The 19,458-nt window shown below is 31.9% G+C and overlaps 1 protein-coding gene across 3 annotated transcripts in view; it reads right to left on the bottom strand.

Annotated features, from left to right (window-relative positions):
* LOC127709696 (folliculin-interacting protein 1-like) overlaps positions 1 to 19,458 on the bottom strand; it is a 175,144-nt gene that overhangs the window by 106,968 nt on the left and 48,718 nt on the right. For all 3 annotated transcript variants that reach the window (XM_052215331.1, XM_052215330.1, XM_052215332.1), the window contains 2 exons: positions 10,367 to 10,438; positions 974 to 1,077 (listed from right to left, as the gene is read on the bottom strand). In XM_052215331.1, coding sequence (XP_052071291.1) covers positions 974 to 1,077; positions 10,367 to 10,438 — 176 coding nt within the window. The remainder of the gene's footprint in view (positions 1 to 973; positions 1,078 to 10,366; positions 10,439 to 19,458) is intronic.

Raw genomic sequence — 19,458 nt, 5'->3', positions numbered from 1 at the left:
GCATGGGGTTGTTTTGGAATTATGCAAGTTTTTTCATTGATTGATTGGTGATTGCTTTACGCCGCATCAGCAAGTTGTTGAAAACAGGCAGTTATGGTCAGTATGGTCATCTCGTGATTAGGATCAAGATTAATTACTAGTATCATTGGTAAGTGATATCTAATTGACCAAATGAGGATTAAGTGTATTCTATCTCTTCACATACGTTTAGATGTGTCGGCATTCTCGCAATTGCACTGAATGCTAGCAGACGTCATTTTTGTTTTGTAAATATAAATGAAGATTTTAAATTTCCTACCCACCTACTCCCTTGATTCTTTAACAGATATATATATATATATACCCGGTTTTTATTTATTATTTTATGATAATGATTTCTATTTTTGATTGTACAATATTTGTTTATTGACTTTTTGTAATTCGTTTATTGATGGTGGCAGTATCTATTCCTCACCTTTGCAAATTATTGTCATTTACTGTGGATTCATTATTATTCGTGGGATACCAATTTTCGTGGATTTTGTGGGTATAGGTAAACCACGAATTCAAATGTTCAACGAAGTACAAATATTCTATAGGCTTGTATGCAGACTTTGGCAAAACCACGAAATCAAATATCCACGAAAATACAATTGTTCCTCAATCCACGAAAATAAATGAATCCACAGTATTCAGTTTTGGTTCTTAACAGTCAGTTGTATTATGTTTTTATGGTATTCTGAATAATTGACTTTTATTGCAAATCTTGTGTTATAGAAAATATCATTGATCTATCACAAGTAGTTCCTATCAATCTGACTTAAGCAGAAAACTTAACAATTGTTGATGCCTCAGCTGCCAGAAAAGCAACACCTACGTCTAGCTTTCTGCAACTTTCCTCGAAGGCATCACAAAAATGTCCTAAAGTTTAAAGCAAAATTGAATAAATTAATGAAATGTCTGTTTCAATTCTAGGTACATATGATGTACTTACCAATGTAAGAACCATGTCTGTTATGTTGCAATATCTGTTTTGGGTCACTTATTGACAGATCCTGATTACTATGTATACTTAGTGAGTCAATTGAATCTAAATCACTGAGAAAAAAAAAAATAAATGAAGAATGTGTCCATTGGACACAGATGATGTCCCCGCTTGCATATAACGTTATTAAGGGACATAACTCAAGAACGATAAAAGTGACGCCACCCGAATTCCAAAGTTTTGTGGTAATAAGCAGTGTGCATAAGTTTCATTACATTTGCTTAATCCAACTTCAGTATGAGAACGGAAACCAAAAATTCAGCAATTTTTCCATTTCTAAATGGGCATTACTCTAGAACGGTAAAAGTGATGCCACCCAAATTCAAACTTTATCTGTGTTTTGTGGTAATAAACATCATCATTGTGTATCAGTTTCATAACATTTGGTTGAGGCAAACTGAAGTTAGAGAACTGAAACCAATTTCGTGACGTACAGACGTAGGGATAGACGTACAGACCAACAAGGGGAACACTTACTGCCCCCTTTGCTGCGGCGGGGGCATAAAAATATCTTGGCAACCTTTAATCAACATTATTACAATATTCTAATTTCGAATATATCTTTAGTTTTCTTTATAAACATATTCTTACATTGTTTTATATTTTAGCATGTTTAAACAATGTTCTGAAATATTACTGTAATATCAGAAATTTTTGCATTGTTTTTATTATTTGGATTTTAAATTTTGATAGCATTATTTGTATGCAGCATTTCTTGAAATCACAATAATTAATCTCATATTTGTGCCCATTTATCATCAATTGTAATAATAAATGCACATAATTCCTAAAAGTTTCAAGTCGAAGACAAATATTTGATATTTTGTATTTGACTTACATATGTTACATTTGATATATTCATAAATTCTAAGATACAACGTTTACTATTCATAATTTCTAAGATACAAAGTTTGATAGATTCATAATTTATAAGATACAAAATTTGATATATCTATAATTCATAAGACTGCCAAATCTCCTAAGTAGTTCTTTCTTCATGTTTTTTTGTTTATTGGGAAGTCAGTGTAGGTGTTAGGTATATGGTTGTCACTGGAGAATTCTTTCACAACTTGTCTAGACTCTTGGTAATTTAGAGTTTATAATTCAGTATACATGGTATATAATGTTGAACATGATCTGTCTGTTTTTTAAGAACTGTGTTGCAATGCTGTTCAATTGGTGTCTAAAATAATCATACATCTTGATCTCTAGATGTCTTCTGTTTCTTGTGTTGTTGGTTTGCTTTCTAATTGACATGTATCTCATTTTATTCGAATTGACATTATACCCCATATCTCGTTTAATTTTAAATAACAAATACTCCATATCTCTTTAATTCTAATTGACATATACTCCATATATCTCCTTTTATTCTAATTGACATATGCCCAATATCTCTTTAATTCTAATTGACATATACTCCATATATCTCCTTTTATTCTAATTGACATATGCCCAATATCTCTTTAATTCTAATTGACATATACTCCATATATCTCCTTTTATTCTACTTGACATATACCCAATATCTCTTTAATCACACTCGCAATCACAAACACACTTATTACATCACATGTGCCTGAATTAGACACAGATTGCGAATTAATATGGGCAAAAATAACTCCAACAGGAAATAAAACCACCTATCTTGATGCATATTATAGACCACCATCAGACAAAGGGGAATCACTGGAACATCTAAGTACCTCACTAAACAGGATATGCAACATATCCAGTGCAAATATCATGCTCAGTGGTGATTTCAATTTAGGCAATATTGACTGGTCAAATTCATCAGTAATACCTAGCAAACCAGATCCTTCTCTTCATCAACACCTATTAGACATATTACAATCTCACAATCTCACACAGGTAGTTGACAAACCAACAAGAAACGACCGCACACTTGATCTACTGTGCATGTCAAATCCATCCCTAGTAAACAGAGTAGAAACATTACCACCACTAGGTGACCATGATATAATCTTCAGTGAAATTAATCTTTCCCTCGCGAGAGCCAAACAGTCACCACACAAAGTATTCATTTACAAGAAAGCAGACTGGGAAAAAATTGGAAAAGATTTAAAAGAAACATACACACATATGGAAAAACACAAATTAAAACTTGATATAGACAATATGTGGAATTTCTTTAAAACAAAAACAACAGAAAGTATCCAAAAGCATATACCAACTAAGCTAATAGGTAATAAAACAAACCTACCATGGATAGATTCAAAATTGAAAAAACTTATAAATAAGAAAAACAAATTATATAAAAAGAAATAAAATGCTCCCTGGGGCGCACCTTGATACGACCACAGAGGTCGAACCCTGAACAGTTGGGGCAAGTATGGACACAACATTCAAGATTGATACAGCACTGAATTTGGATTGTAATTAAATATTTGACACAGCATAGGTTTCTGACACAGAATGAATGTGGTCTAAGAACTTAAAAAAATTTAATTTACCTATTCAAACCATATCATTATTATTTGCTTTTATATATAAATCAGAAATAACCAATTTAAAATGGAAAATTTAAAAGAAAAAAAAGGAAAAAAAATTCCCCCCCCCCCCCCCCCAAATTTTTTGAACCCCCTTATGATGAATCCCCAAAACTCAATCCCAGCCTTCCCTTTGTGGTATGGTATCTTGCAGTACAATTTCAGAGAGATCCATACACTTGAACACAAGTTATTGTCTGGAAACTAGAAAAATGCTTGATTTTTTGCCCCAAATTCCTAAACGTTTAGAGCAATTACCCCCAAACTCAAACCCAGCTTTCCCTTTGTGATATGGAACCTTGCAGTACAGTTTCATAAAGATCCATACACTTACACACAAGTTATTGTCCTGAAACTAGATAAAATGCTTGTTTTTTTGCCCTTTTATGGCCCCTAATTCCTAAAATTTTGAGGGAATTACCCCCAAAATCAATCCCAGCCTTCCCTTTGTGGTATGGTACCTTGCAGTACAATTTCAGAGAGATCCATACACTTGAACACAAGTTATTGTCTGGAAACTAGAAAAATGCTTATTTTTGACCCCTTTTTGGCCCCTTATTCCTAAATGTTTTGGGCAATTACCCCCAAACTCAATTCCAGCTTTCCTTTTGTGATATGGAACCTTGTAGTACAATTTCATAAAGATCAATATACTTGAACACAAGTTATTGTCATGAAACTAGAAAAATGCTTGTTTTTTGCCCCTTTTTGGCCCCTTATTTCTAAAATTTGGAGGCAATTACCCCCAAAATCAATCCCAGCATTCCCTTTGTGATATGGAACCTTGTGGTGCAATGTCAGAGAGATCTATACACTTACACACAAGTTATTGTCATGAAACTAGAAAAATGCTTGTTTTTTGCCCCTTTTTGGCCCCTTATTCCTAAAATTTGAACGCAATTACCCCCAAAATCAATCCCAGCATTCCCTTTGTGATATGGAACCTTGTGGTACAATGTCAGAGAGATCCATACACTAACACACAAGTTATGTCTGGAAGTTACAAAAATGCTTATTTTTGGCCCCTTTTTGGTCCCTAATTCCTTAATTGTTGGTCCCATAACCCCCAAAATCAATCCCCACCTTCCTTTTGTGGTATTGAACCTTATGGTAAAATTTCATTGAGATCCATTTTCTTAAACTAAAGTTAGAGTGCGAAAACCAATGTGTCTTCGGACGACGACGACGCCAACGTCATACCAATATACGACCTCAAAATTTGTTTGGGGTCGTATAAAAACATGATAGCAAACATATTAAAAAGTTCAAACAAATTAAAACACAATTACAGAAAGAGATGAGAAATGCCTATTGGAATTATATCGAAAACATGATTTTTGACATTGAAATACAAGAGCCTGAAAATCGGTGATTTAACAAACAACCTAAAAAACTCTTTTCATACATAAAAGGCCAAAACAATGAAAACACTGGTATTGCACCTCTTAGGAGTGAAGGTTTACTTTATACAGATCCCTTGAAAAAAGCTAATATATTAAACGAACAATTTAAATCAGCTATTACATCTGAGACTAATACAGTTATCCCTGACAAAGGTCCATCAACACATCCAATAATGGACAACATAGACATCAACAGAGAAGGCATCTTTAAATTAATTAAAAATATAAATCCAAAAAAGGCAACAGGACCAGATAACATTACTGGAATAGTGCTAAAAGAAAACATCAACACATGCACAGACATACTCACTCTAATTTTTACAAAATCAATGCAAACAGGAAAAGTACCTCACGATTGGAACCACGCAAATGTAACACCTGTTTTCAAAAAAGGAGACAAACATCATCCTAGTAACTATCGTCCAATTTCATTAACATTTATTTCCTGCAAATTATTAGAGCACATAATTGCAAGCAACATCATGAAACACCTTGAATCCAACAACATACTTTATGACTTGCAACAAGCTTCAGGGCAAATAGATCATGCGAATTCCAAATAATATCACTAATTCACCAGCTGTGTTCAAATAATGACAAAAACATACAAACCGATCTAATCATCATGGATTTCGCAAAAGCCTTTGACAAAGTTCCACACAACTGTTTACTATATAAACTTAAATTTTTCGGTGTATCAGATCAAGCTACAAACTGGATAAAATCTTTCCTTTCAAATCGTTCACAAACAGTTATGCTAGAAAACCATTCCTCTGACAACATACCAGTTACATCAGGTGTTCCTCAGTGCACTGTATTAGGTCCAATACTATTTTTTATATACATTAATGATTTACCTGACTATTTACATCACAGTCATATCAGGCTCTTTGCTGACGATAGCATCAATTACCGACAGATAGAATCAACATCAGATGGCCTTAAACTCCAGAAAGACCTAGAAGGGGCAATCAAATGGGAACAAGACTGGCTAATGCAGTTCCACCCTGACAAATGCAACATACTTCCAGTGACCACAAAGTAAACACCTATCCATTTTTATTATAACATGCACGGTCACATTCTTGAGTCAGTTGAAAATGCAAAATATTTAGGTATAACTATATCATCAAACAACAAAATTGCCATACCACATACTGACATACTAATTAAAAGCAAATCAAACACCAGGTCTAGCCACGAACAAACATACCGACAAATTCGATGCAGCAAAGACAGATACAAATTTTCATTTTTCTGCCAAACTATAAAAGACTGGAACAAATTACCTGAACCAATAGCCTGCAGCACCACTACTGAGTGCTTCAAGGAGAAACTCACTAGAGAGATGCTCCTTGACACTTACAAACACCTACATGTTTAATATGTATCTTGTTTTTATCTTATACCAAAAATTAATAAAATGCAGCTTGATACGACCGCAGAGGTCGAACCCTGAACAGTTGGGGCAAGTATGGACACAACATTCAAGCTTGATACAGCTTTGCATTTGGATTGTGATTAAATATTTGACACAGCATAGGTTTCTGACACAGAATGAATGTGGTCTAAGAACTTAAAAATTTTAAATTTGACATTCACCTAATAATTCAATTTTTGATGAAATCAAACAAAGTTTAATTTTGGACCCCTTTGACCTCAATATGAACCAATCTGATAGCGGGGTCCACAAATAAAAAATCTAAATACATGGTTAGATTCAGCATATCAAAGAACCCCATATATTCAATTTTTGTTGAAATCAAACAAAGTTTAATTTTGGACCCCAATTTGGACCAACTTGAAAACTGGGCCAAAAATCAAAAATCTAAATACATGTTTAGATTCAGCATATCAAAGAACCCCATATATTCAATTTTTGTTAAAATCAAACAAATTTTAATTTTGGACCCTTTGCACCTTAATGTAGACCAATTTGAAAACTGGATCCAAAATTAAAAATCTAAATACATCGTTAGATTCGGCATAACAAATAAATAAATGTGGTCAAAGATTTTACAAATCTAATGCGCCATACTGTGCAATTAAAGATTACTTCTTGAAATTTTTCAATATTTGAAATTTGAAAAAAAAAAAATATTTGAAGAATAATTCTTTTTAATTTCTGAAATCTGAAATGAGAAAAAATTGACCCCCCACAATTTCTTTTTACCCCCCCCCCCCCCCCCCCCATTTTTCCCCCCAAACCATAATTACCCATTTAAATTTACCATAGTGCTAACTTAATCTATTTTATAATAGAATTTAAAATATAGTGTCAAATCTTTCATATGGATTTTTTTGTAAAAAAATAAGATACAACATTTGCAGATATTTTTACTGGTCTTCCTTTATAAATATGCATTTCTTTAAACATAATTTAAAAGCAGTGTAAGGGAAGTAACCAAAACGTTGTATTTGGATTACCTCCCTTACACTGTTTTAAATTATCTTAATTGTTCATTAACCATTACTTTATACATAATTTAAAAGCAGTGTAAGGGAGATAATTTCAATGATGTATTTGATTTATCTCCCTTACACTGCTTTAAATTATGTTTTGTACTAACGTATTTGTCCCTTAACCAGGACAACCTTGTTTTTCCCCCTTTTTTGCCCCTAATTCTTAAACGGTTTGAGCCATAACCCCTCAAAGCAAATCCTAACCATCCCTTTGTCGTATGGAAACTTGTAGTATAATTTCAGAGAGATCCATACACCGTTCCACAGTTATTGTCTGGAAACTAGAAAATGCTTATTTTTGGCCCCTTTTTGGCCCCTAATTCCTTAACTGTTGGTACCATAACCCCCAAAATCAATCCCCACCTTCCTTTTGTTGTATTGAACCTTATGGTAAAATTTCATAGAGATCCATTCACTTAAACTAAAGTTAGAGTGCGAAAACTAATGCGTCTTCGGACGACGACGCCGGACGACGACGACGCCGGACGACGACGACGACGCCAACATCATACCAATATACGACCACAAAAATTTGTTTGCGGTCGTATAAAAACCCCAAATTTTGTGCACCCTCTTATGATTCATCACCCCCAAACTCAATCCCAGCCTTCCCTTTGTGGTATGGTACCTTGCAGTACAATTTTAGAGAGATCCATACACTTGAACAGAAGTTATTGTCTGGAAACTAGAAAAATGCTTATTTTTTGGCCCCTTTTTGGCCCCAAATTCCTAAACGTTTAGGGCAATTACCCCCAAACTCAAACCCAGCTTTCCCTTCGTGATATGGAACCTTGTAGTACAATTTCAGAAATATCCAAACACTTACACACAAGTTATTGTCATGAAACTAGAAAAATGCTTGTTTTTTGCCCCTTTTTTGGCCCCTAATTCCTAAAATTTTGAGGCAATTACCCCCAAAATCAATTACAGCCTTCCCTTTGTGATATGGAACCTTGTGGTACAATGTCAGAGAGATCCATACACTTACACACAAGTTATTGTCTGGAAGTTACAAAAATGCTTATTTTTGGCCCCTAATTCCTTAACTGTTGGTACCATAACCCCCAAAATCACTCCCAACCTTCCTTTCCTGGTATTGAACCTTATGGTAAAATTTCATGGAGATCCATTCACTTACACTAAAGTTAGAGTGCGAAAACCAATGTGTCTTCGGACGACGACAACGAAGACGACGACTCCAACATCATACCAATATACGACCAAAAAATTTTCAATTTTTGCGGTCGTATAAAAATAAAAATTGAAAAATATTACTTACATATACATTTGTATATATAAAAATTGAAAAATTATTATAAATTAAAAATATATTTTTAATCATTAACAATATTGTTAAACCAGGCATGCGCCAGAAAGTAATCATCAACCAGTTGATGTTTTTCTGTATATAAAGAAGAGAAGAAGAAGAATTCTAATTGACATATACTCCATATATCTTCTTTTATTCTAATTGACATATACTCCATATCTCTTTAATTCTAATTGACATATACTCCATATCTCCTATTATTCTAATTGACATATACCCAATATCTCTTTAATTCTAATTGACATATACCCCATATCTCCTTTTATACTAATTGACATATACCCCATATCTCCTTTTATTGAATTGACAAATACTTCATATCTCTTTAATTCTAATTGACATATACCCAATATCTCTTTTTTTCTAATTGACATATACTCCATGTCTCCTATTATTCTAATTGACATATACCCAATATCTCTTTAATTCTAATTGACATATACCCCATATCTCCTTTTATTCTAATTGACATATACCCCATATCTCCTTTTATTGAATTGACAAATACTTCATATCTCTTTAATTCTAATTGACATATACCCAATATCTCTTTTTTTCTAATTGACATATACTCCATATCTCCTATTATTCTAATTGACATATACCCAATATCTCTTTAATTCTAATTGACATATACCCCATATCTCCTTTTATTCTAATTGACATATACCCCATATCTCCTTTTATTCTAATTGACATATACCCCATATCTCCTTTTATTGAATTGACAAATACTTCATATCTCTTTAATTCTAATTGACATATACCCAATATCTCTTTTTTTCTAATTGACATATACTCCATATCTCCTTTTATTGAATTGACAAATACTTCATATCTCTTTAACAGGTTGGGAACAAACCCTCTACATGGTATTTTTACCTGTATAGAGGGATAATCCTTCTATAGAGGGATAAAATTATCCCTTTATAGAGGGGTATTTTTGTTTAGACTGGATTGAAAGCAAAATAGGGCAGATTGGCATTTTCTAGTTATATTGGCTATAATCTATAGCATTGTATGCATCAATTGATGTACTTAATTTAATTTGTACATGCCCAGTTTACTGCTAAACTGACTGAATATACAATCTATTGTTCATCATAATTGAAAGCTGTGATGATCAGGTAAATTCTACTCAGTTATGCCTCACTGAACAGAATTTCTATTGTTAGATTTAACATAAAATTTAAAGGTCAACTGTCCCTTTTGTTGTTGATCAGATGTTCAGATAGCTATACAATAGATTTCAAGTTCTGTCTCTTTAGCAAAAAACTGGGCATCCCAATTTTTAATAAAGTGCATTTATTGATGCATACAATGCTATAGATTATAGCCAATATAACTAGAAAATGCCAATGCCCTATTTTGCTTTAAATCCAGTCTAAACAAAAATACCCCTCTATAGAGGGATAATTTTATCCCTCTATAGAAGGATTATCCCTCTATACAGGTAAAAACACCATGTAGAGGGTTTGTTCCCAACCTGTTTAATTCTAATTGACATTTACATATACTCCATATCTCCTTTTATTTTTATTGACATATACCCAATATCTCCCTTTTATTCTAATAGACATTTACCCCATACATGTATCTCCTTTTATTCATATACAAAATCTATATATTCACAAACCTGTATAAAGATTCTCTTATCAGATGGTTTTCTGGTATGAATACTTTTGTTAACATCATTTGTGATGGATTTCTGAGAATAAGAATATACAATTATTGCGTAATTAATTCAATTTTCTTAGATAGCTTTAACATTTTTAAAGTCAATACCATTTATGTCAAGAGTAGAATCAATTTTGTATGAATCAGTTATAATTATTACATATTTTCCATATAGTGTGGTCAATTTTGAATTATACACTAAATTTAGAAATAGAAAATTCTCCTAGTCACATGTACACATATGTGATATTGTTTCTAGGAGCCTTGAAAAAAGATAAAATGAATAGCCTACAGTTATATCATATGTTTTTGGTGAGTTCTTGTTGAAACAATATTTAAAATTTTAAATAATGTTGTGTGAAATCACTTTATTCTTCAGTTCATTGTTGTCAAAAATCTTAAAAGCAATGACATATTTACTTTTTGAAATGTATTTATATCAGTATTGAATATAATAAACTGCTTCGCTGAGCACAGCTGGATACGCCCGCAGAGGTCCAACCCTGAACAGTTGGGGCAAAAATGGACACAATATTCAAGCTTGATACAGGTCTGAATTTGGATTGAAATTAAATATTTGACATATTATAGGTTTCTGAATAAATGTAGTCAAAGAACTTGAAATTGTTTATATGAATTGAATTTATATTCAATTAAAGATTTCTTGCTGTTGTGCAATACACTGTGCTGTTGCGCAATACTTAGTAAATCTGTTGTCAGACAATAAACAAATAAAGTTCAATTTCTTCTCAATGTCATATTTGAAATTTATGAAAATCAATAGGGAGATTACATCAATAGCTATAAATAATTCACCAAAGTTTCATGAGAACTGCTGGAAGCATTTTTGAGTTATTGTCCAAAAACTGGAAAATCCCCCCTTTTTTAATGAATAAAACCCCATAACTCAGAAATATAAAATCTAAAATTTTTTAAATTCTAAAGGGAGCTTACATCAACAGATATAAACAGTTCACCAAAGTTTCATGAGGACTGCTGAAAGCATTTATAAGTTATTGTTCGAAAACTGGAAAATCCCCTTTTTTTTATGAATAAAACCCTGTAACTCAGAAACGTAAAATCTAAAATTTATAAAAATCCAAAAGGGAGCTCATGTCAATATGTAGATATAAACAATTCACCAAAATTTCTTGCACGTTGGTGAAAGCATTCTTGAGTTATTGTCGGAATACTGGGAAATCCCCCCTTTTTTAATGAATAAAACCCCAAAACTCAGAACTTAATGTTCGTCGTCTTTGCGTTTGAACGTAACTTTGAATATGATTAAAAGAAAGTGTGTAAGAGACGCATTTAATCGATATTCGATGTTCTCGGTTTTTATCTTCTGATTTAACGAACGGTTACTTCTGCTTTGGCGCCGGCTACTGCACAAAGTTTTCATTTTTTACCAAGTCGATGAAACATTGATAATTAAAGAAATTCAGACATAAACGATTCATTTTCTGAAGAACAGAGATTTACGCATTGTCTTTACAGTGTGAAGCAGATTATTTAATAAAAAGACAACTTTTTATCACTTCATTCACTTCCGGTACTTGTTACACGAGATCGTACATCAACCTAACTTTCGGCGACAAAATAAGTTTGTTACTTCATTTGAACGTGATAAAAATTGCCTCCAGTAAATGTTTAATCCATTTATTGCATTAAAAACGTTAAATTCCTTTCCAAATAGCTTGTCAAACATCGTTTATTTGGTAAATTTTCTTCGTTCGCCATTAACTGTTTTCTAACTACGGATCGGAAACGGACCAGCTATGACCGAAATCCGTATTTTTACAATAATAACTACGGACGCATGAATGGAACAGCTGACAAGGAAATTGGTCCCAAATGGAAAAATTGCGCATTCCACACGCATAAACAGACTATTTGTTAGATTTACTTGATTAATGTATATAATTCCATATATATGGATTGTTTCAAAATATTGATTAAACTTGCTTAATTAACTCTTGGACTATAATACTAATATCAATATATATGGCCCAGCTTAACTTTGTATATCTTTTGATGAGAAACACTGAATTTCATAAACATGATAAACAAGATAGTTTTTTAATTGAATTGTGATTTATATATTATAATTTCTTTATCTTTTTGTCATAAAAAAAAAATCTTTTTAGTGCTAGATATTTAGTTGGTAGTTTCTCACAAGAACCTAAACTTAAACAACTTTGAATTTGAACTTTTACTTTAATTGTATACTCAGATATGAATTGAACAATATAAAAAGAACATTATTTACATATGACCCTTTGTACTATAGGTAGTAAAAACCAAACATTGTAGCACTTCTCCCTATCAGTTTCAAAAAGAGAAGTCACTTCTCCCTATGATTCTGAAGTAGTGTGAGCCCTGCATGATTATGCATTTAAGGATGTACTTAGGTCAGGTCTTGGAATTTCTGTCAGATGTTTGGACTCTGGTTTTTTCCTACGATACAGGGTAAAATATTTTGCCCCATGACCCCCATTTTTTCCATATATAATACTTCAATTAATAACTCATAAAAGGTCATATACAAAAATTTAAGCAGATTGTAGATTTCTTCTCTTTCCATTAGTTTGCTTCTTAACTTAAATGCTCTTGAAGTCTTCTGACTTATAGTATCAATTTTAAATTCTACATTTTTCTAATTTCACCAAAGTACATCCTTAAAGAGTTCACCTTTTTGCCTGCAACAGTCCAATTCATCATTTGATTTATTGTAATAAGTATGTGAAATTATTAATACTGAGAAATAAAAAAAAATGTCTATGGGTACGAATTATTTGAATAATTGCATGTCTACAGTTAAACTAAAAATATTTTCAACTAATAAGATCAAATTTGAATCTTTTCCTGAATGATCACCATGTCTTACAGAGTCATCCTTCATCATTTTCCTCAAACAACTTCAACTACTTGTTAGCTGAAAGTCTTGTTATAGTGATAATAATATTTATGTGATCAACTTTATGGAAATATGTGACCATCTTGCAGCTGCTCATTTACCTTATCATCATTAAAAAAAATGGTGTTTGATTAGGACTAAATTAGAGTTCAGGAGCCCCCAGAATGCAGGATTTTTGCACCATTTTAGAAAAAAAAACCCTCGCCGTGATGGGCGACAAGCAAGCTCGTCGCACCAGACGTCTATGACGTCCACAATCCTTGCCTGCTACTTTAATTATTAATCCTGCTACTTCAAAACCTAGTGACATCCCTGTAAAGAAGTAAAACATGTGAAAATGGCAGACAGTTTTTCATGGCTTTTGATTGTCTCTACAAAGGTTTGACGGAAAAAAAAGATATACTGTTTTAATATTTTCATGCAAATTCTGATAAAAAAAAAAAGAATTTCCCTACCTACCTACCCACACCCAGTCATCATGGGTCGGGTTTGGGCAAACTGAAATATTTTTAATTGTGGCCTCACCAAAGTTTCATGCATATTGGTCAAAGTTTTTTTGAGTTAATGTCCGACATGTTGACAACGGATGGACGGACGGACAGACGGTCAATGGTTTACCATAATACGTCCCGTAGACGGACGTATAAAAACTCAGAATTAAGACTCAAATAGCAGGGTTGCACAGAACTTTACTTAAACACTTGGGAAAGGTCTATTATAAACATTTAAATATGTGAAAATATGAAATGTAAATAAACACAGAAATATGTCTCACTTGTATGTAATTTTGATGTTAAAATTAAATGACAAATAACTTTAACATGTAAACTATGCAAAATATTTAAATTCAATGAACCATGACTGAAAGTACAGGGCCAAATAACTTCCCAAGAAATGAAAAATGGTAACACTGATACAACTGCAAACCAAATAGCATTGACTTATCATAATTAGTGATTGGAATCAGAAGAAATTTCATAATCAATCATCACTTATATACAATCAAATAATGGTTGATAAACAACTGGGAAAATGTGAAAACTCTTTTAATCATTTATAAAAGATAAATGTGCATGTTTACATTGTTTTGTCAATACTAGCGTGCATAATAAAAACATGAAGTAATAAAGAATATACTTTGTACTTCTGTTGTTTGTTTGGTGTTGGCCTTTTTGTCGAGCCTGCGACATTAATGTCACGAAAGTGAGACACAGCGATCCTAGATTCTGTCGTCAGCGTATGCGGCTTCAACATTTTGGTTCAGTCTGTGGTTCAAGTTTTTTTTAGACATCAGTAACTTTGTCAAACCTTAATGGAATATTATGAAATTTGGATAGAAGCTTGTTTATGACCAAATATAGTATCCAGAGCAAAATTTGGAAAATATTTATTTTCATTTTTCCATATTTTACTAATAAATGGACTTTGTTTTTTTTTTAAGTTAAATTTCAGGTTTAGTCTGAGGTTAAAGTTTCTCAGTCATCAATAAATTTCTCAAACCTTCATGGAATTTTATGAAATTTGGACAGAAGCTTGTTTATGAACAAAATATAGTATCCAGAGCAAAATTTAATGTTTGATTTCATCAAAAATTGAATTCTTTGGATTCTTTGATATGCTGAATCTAACCATGTATTTAGATTTTGGATATTGGACCATAATAGGTAAATTAAAAGATTTTAAGTTCTTAGACCACATTCATTCTGTGTCAGAAACCTATGCTGTGTCAAATATTTAATCACAATCAAAATTCAGAGCTGTATCAAACTTGAATGTTGTGTCCATACTTGCCCCAACTGTTTAGGGTTAGACCTCTGCGGTCTTATCAAGCTGCGCCCAGCGGAGCATTTTATTTGGATATTGGGCCTTATTTTTTAATTGGTATACATTGAGGTCAAAAGGGTCCAAAATTAAATTTTGTTTGATTTCATCAAAAACTGAATTAAAAATATTTATTTTCATTTTTCCATATTTTACTTATAAATGGACTTTGTTTTTTTTTAAGTTAAATTTCAGGTTTAGTCTGAGGTTAAAGTTTCTCAGTCATCAATAAATTTCTCAAACCTTCATGGAATTTTATGAAATTTGGACAGAAGCTTGTTTATGAACAAAATATAGTATCCAGAGCAAAATTTTGAAAATATTTTGTTTCATTTTTTTCCATTTTTTACTGATAAATGGACTTAAGTTTTTATTACAGTTAACAAGTAGATATACAGTCTGGGGTTAAAGTTTATTACAAATCAATTACTTTGTCAAACCTTTATGATTTAGAGATAAAGTCTGAAGCAAACTTTGGAAAATATATTTTTTTCATTTTTAGTATTTGTCTGATAGATGGACATAGTTTTTTTATAGTTAACATTTACAGACAGTCTGGGATTAAATTTTTTTGACATGATAAATTTGTAAACCGTCTTGGATTTTTATCAAACTAAGACAGAAGCTAAATCTTCAGGACAAAGAAATAGAATCTATAGAAAAAGTTTGATTTTTTTTTAAACTCTGTATTTTGCTTATACATGTATATGGACTCACTTTTTAAGTCAACATTACACTTTTACACTGACAGCAGTAATCGCAGGCTAGACACAGGGTTTTGCGGAACCGCTTACAAATTTTTGTATTTAATGTAGTTTTTCTTTCAGTTAATGTCCATTTCAAGTCATTTTATACTTATGCAAAATATGCAATATTATATAAACCGCTTTTAATGAAACATCAAACATGTCAAATTTAATAAACGTTTTAAAAATAAAATCTGTAAAATATGTAACTGTTAAAATAAACTCTTTAATTGTCATATAAGTGATATAACTGAACCTTTGATCAAAACTGTTATTACTGGTCAGTATATAACGTAGTCACTATTGATTGTCCTCCATCTCTACCAATAAAACTCCATATTTTATATTATAAATATGATATTGTCAATGTTGCTAGGACTCAAAGAAATTTGCAGTACATCCATTTAATAAATGTTATGAAAAAGGGCGACTAACTGAAACACAAACACTGGGGATTATCTCCCTTAATCACAAAAAAAAATGATCCATTACTCTAAGAAAATTACAGGCCTAGAACACTGCTAAATGTTGACACAAAGCTGATTGCATATACCCTAGCACAAAGAATTAAAAGTATTCAACCAAAAATTATGAGTGCGGATCAAAATGGTTGTATTGCAAATCGATATATTGGTTGTAATTGTAAGTCAAATTCAGGATATCATAGATTATGCTGAATCATTTAAAATAGAAGTAGCCTTGTTATTTTTAGACTTCTCAAAAGCATTCGATACACTTGAATTGGAATTTATATATTCAGCGTTACAAAAAAATTTGGCTTTCAAGAATCATTTTGAAATGGATTAAAACCATTTACAATGATGTTAAAAGCTAAGTTCAAATAATAGTTGAATATCAGAACCCATATCTATTCTTTGAGGCATTAGACAAGGATGTCATTGCAAATATTGGTATGTAAAATTAGAAAAGATTCTAATATAAAAGGATTTGAAATAAAATTGATGGAAAATACCAATCTTAAAATATCACAATTAGGAGATTACACAACCTTATTCTAAAATAAATTGCTTCCCCGAGAGCAGCTGGATACGACTGCAGAGGTCCAACCCTGAACAGTTGGGGCAAAAATGGACGCAATATTTGCACTTGATACAGGTCTGAATTTCGATTGTAATTAAATATTTGACACATAAAAGGTTTATGACACAGAATAACTGTAGTCAAAGAACTTAGAATTGGTTATATGATTTGAATTTATATTCAATTTTTTGCTTTTGTGCAATACACTTTGCTGTTGCGAATTGACCCCCCAAAATCAATCCTACCATTCCTTTTGTGGTATTGAACCTTATGGTAAAATTTCATAGAGATCCATTCACTTAAACTAAAGTTATTGTGCAAAACCAATGTGTCTTCGGAAGATGACGACGCCAACGTCATACCAATATACGACTGCAAAAATTTTTTGCGGTCGTATAAAAATAATAAAATGCTTTGCTGAGGGCAGCCAGATATGACCGCAGAGGTCTAACCCTGAACAGTTGGGGCAAGTTTGGACACAATATTCAAGCTTGATACTGTCTGAATTTGGATTGTGATAAATTTTTGACATAATATAGGTTTCTGACACAAAATAAATGTGGTCAAAGATCTTAAAAATTTGAAATGGGACATTTAATTTACCTAGAATGGTCTGATATCCAAAATCTAACAACATGGTTAGATTCAGCATATAAAAAAACACCAAAAATTTAATTTTAGACCCTTCAAACCTTTATATGGACTAATTTGAAAACAGGGCCCAAAATAAAAAATCTAAATGCACAATAAGATTCAGCATATCATACAGCCGCAATAATTCAGTTTTTGATGAAATCAAACAAAATTTAATTTTGGACCCTTTTGACCTCAATGTATACCAATTAAAAAATAAGGCCCAATATCCAAATAAAATGCTTCGCTGGGCGCAGCTTGATAAGACCGCAGAGGTCTAACCCTAAACAGTTGGGGCAAGTATGGACACAACATTCAAGTTTGATACAGCTCTGAATTTGGATTGTGATTAAATATTTGACACAGCATAGGTTTCTGACACAGAATGAATGTGGTCTAAGAACTTAAAATCTTTTAATTTACCTATTATGGTCCAATATCCAAAATCTAAATACATGGTTAGATTCAGCATATCAAAGAATCCAAAGAATTCAATTTTTGATGAAATCAAACAAAGTTTAATTTTGGACCCTTTTGACCTCAATGTGGACCAATTTGATAACGGGGCCCAAAAATCAAAATACATGGTTAGATTCAGCATATCAAATAACCCCATATATTCAATTTTTGTTGAAATCAAACAAAGTTCAATTTTGGACCCCAACTTGGACCAACTTGAAAACTGGGCCCATAATCAAAAATCTAAACACATGTTTAGATTCAGCATATCAAAGAACCCCAAGAATTCAATTTTTGTTAAAATCAAACTAAGTTTAATTTTGGACCCTTTGGACCTTAATGTAGACCAATTTAAAAAACAGGACCCAAAATTAAAAATCTAAATACACGGTTAGATTTGGCATATCAAAGAACCCCAATAATTCAATTTTTGATGAAATAAAACAAAGTTTAATTTTGGACCCTTTTGACCACAATATGAACCAATTTGATAGCAGGGCCCACAAATAAAAAATCTAAATACATGGTTAGATTCAGCATATCAAAGAACCCCATATATTCAATTTTTGTTGAAATCAAACTAAGTTTAATTTTGGACCCTTTGGACCTTAATGTAGACCAATTTGAAATCTGGACCCCAAATTAAAAATCTAAATACACGGTCAGATTTGGCATACAAATAAATAAATGTGGTCAAAGATTTTACAAATCTAATGCGCCATCCTGTGCAATTAAAGATTACTTCTTGAAATTTTTCAATATTTGAAATTTGAAAAAAAAATAATATTTGAAGAATAATTCTTTTTAATTTCTAAAATCTGAAATGAGAAAAAATTGACCCCCCACAATTTCTTTTTACACCCCCCCCCCACCCTTTTTCCCCCAAAAAATTCTTTCCCTTAAGATATGGTCATAATCTCAATTCAAATTTCCAATGGAATTTGCAACCATAATTACCCATTTAAATTTACCATAGTGCTAACTTAATCTATTTTATAATAGAATTTAAAATATGGTGTCAAATCTTTCATATGGATTTTTTTGTAAAAAAAAAAGATGCAACATTTGCAGATATTTTTACTGGTCTTCCTTTATAAATATGCATTTCTTTAAACATAATTTAAAAGCAGTGTAAGGGAAGTAATCAAAACGTTGTATGTGGATTACCTCCCTTACACTGTTTAAAATTGTCTTAATTGTTCATTAACCATTACTTTATAAATAATTTAAAAGCAGTGTAAGGGAGGTAATTCAAATGATGTATTTGATTTATCTCCCTTACACTGCTTTAAATTATGTTTTGTACTAAGGAATTTGTCCATATAAAAATGCTTGTTTTTTGCCCCTTTTTTTGCCCCTAATTCCTTAAATTTTGAGGCAATTACACCCAAAATCAATCCCAGCATTCCCTTTGTGATATGGAACCTTGTGGTA

This window comes from Mytilus californianus, unplaced genomic scaffold (assembly GCF_021869535.1).
Source record: "Mytilus californianus isolate M0D057914Y unplaced genomic scaffold, xbMytCali1.0.p SCAF_7, whole genome shotgun sequence".
Taxonomy (NCBI): Eukaryota; Metazoa; Mollusca; class Bivalvia; order Mytilida; family Mytilidae; genus Mytilus; species Mytilus californianus.
The sequence above is the reverse complement of the archived record's forward strand: the minus strand, read 5'-3'. Positions and strand labels throughout refer to the sequence as shown.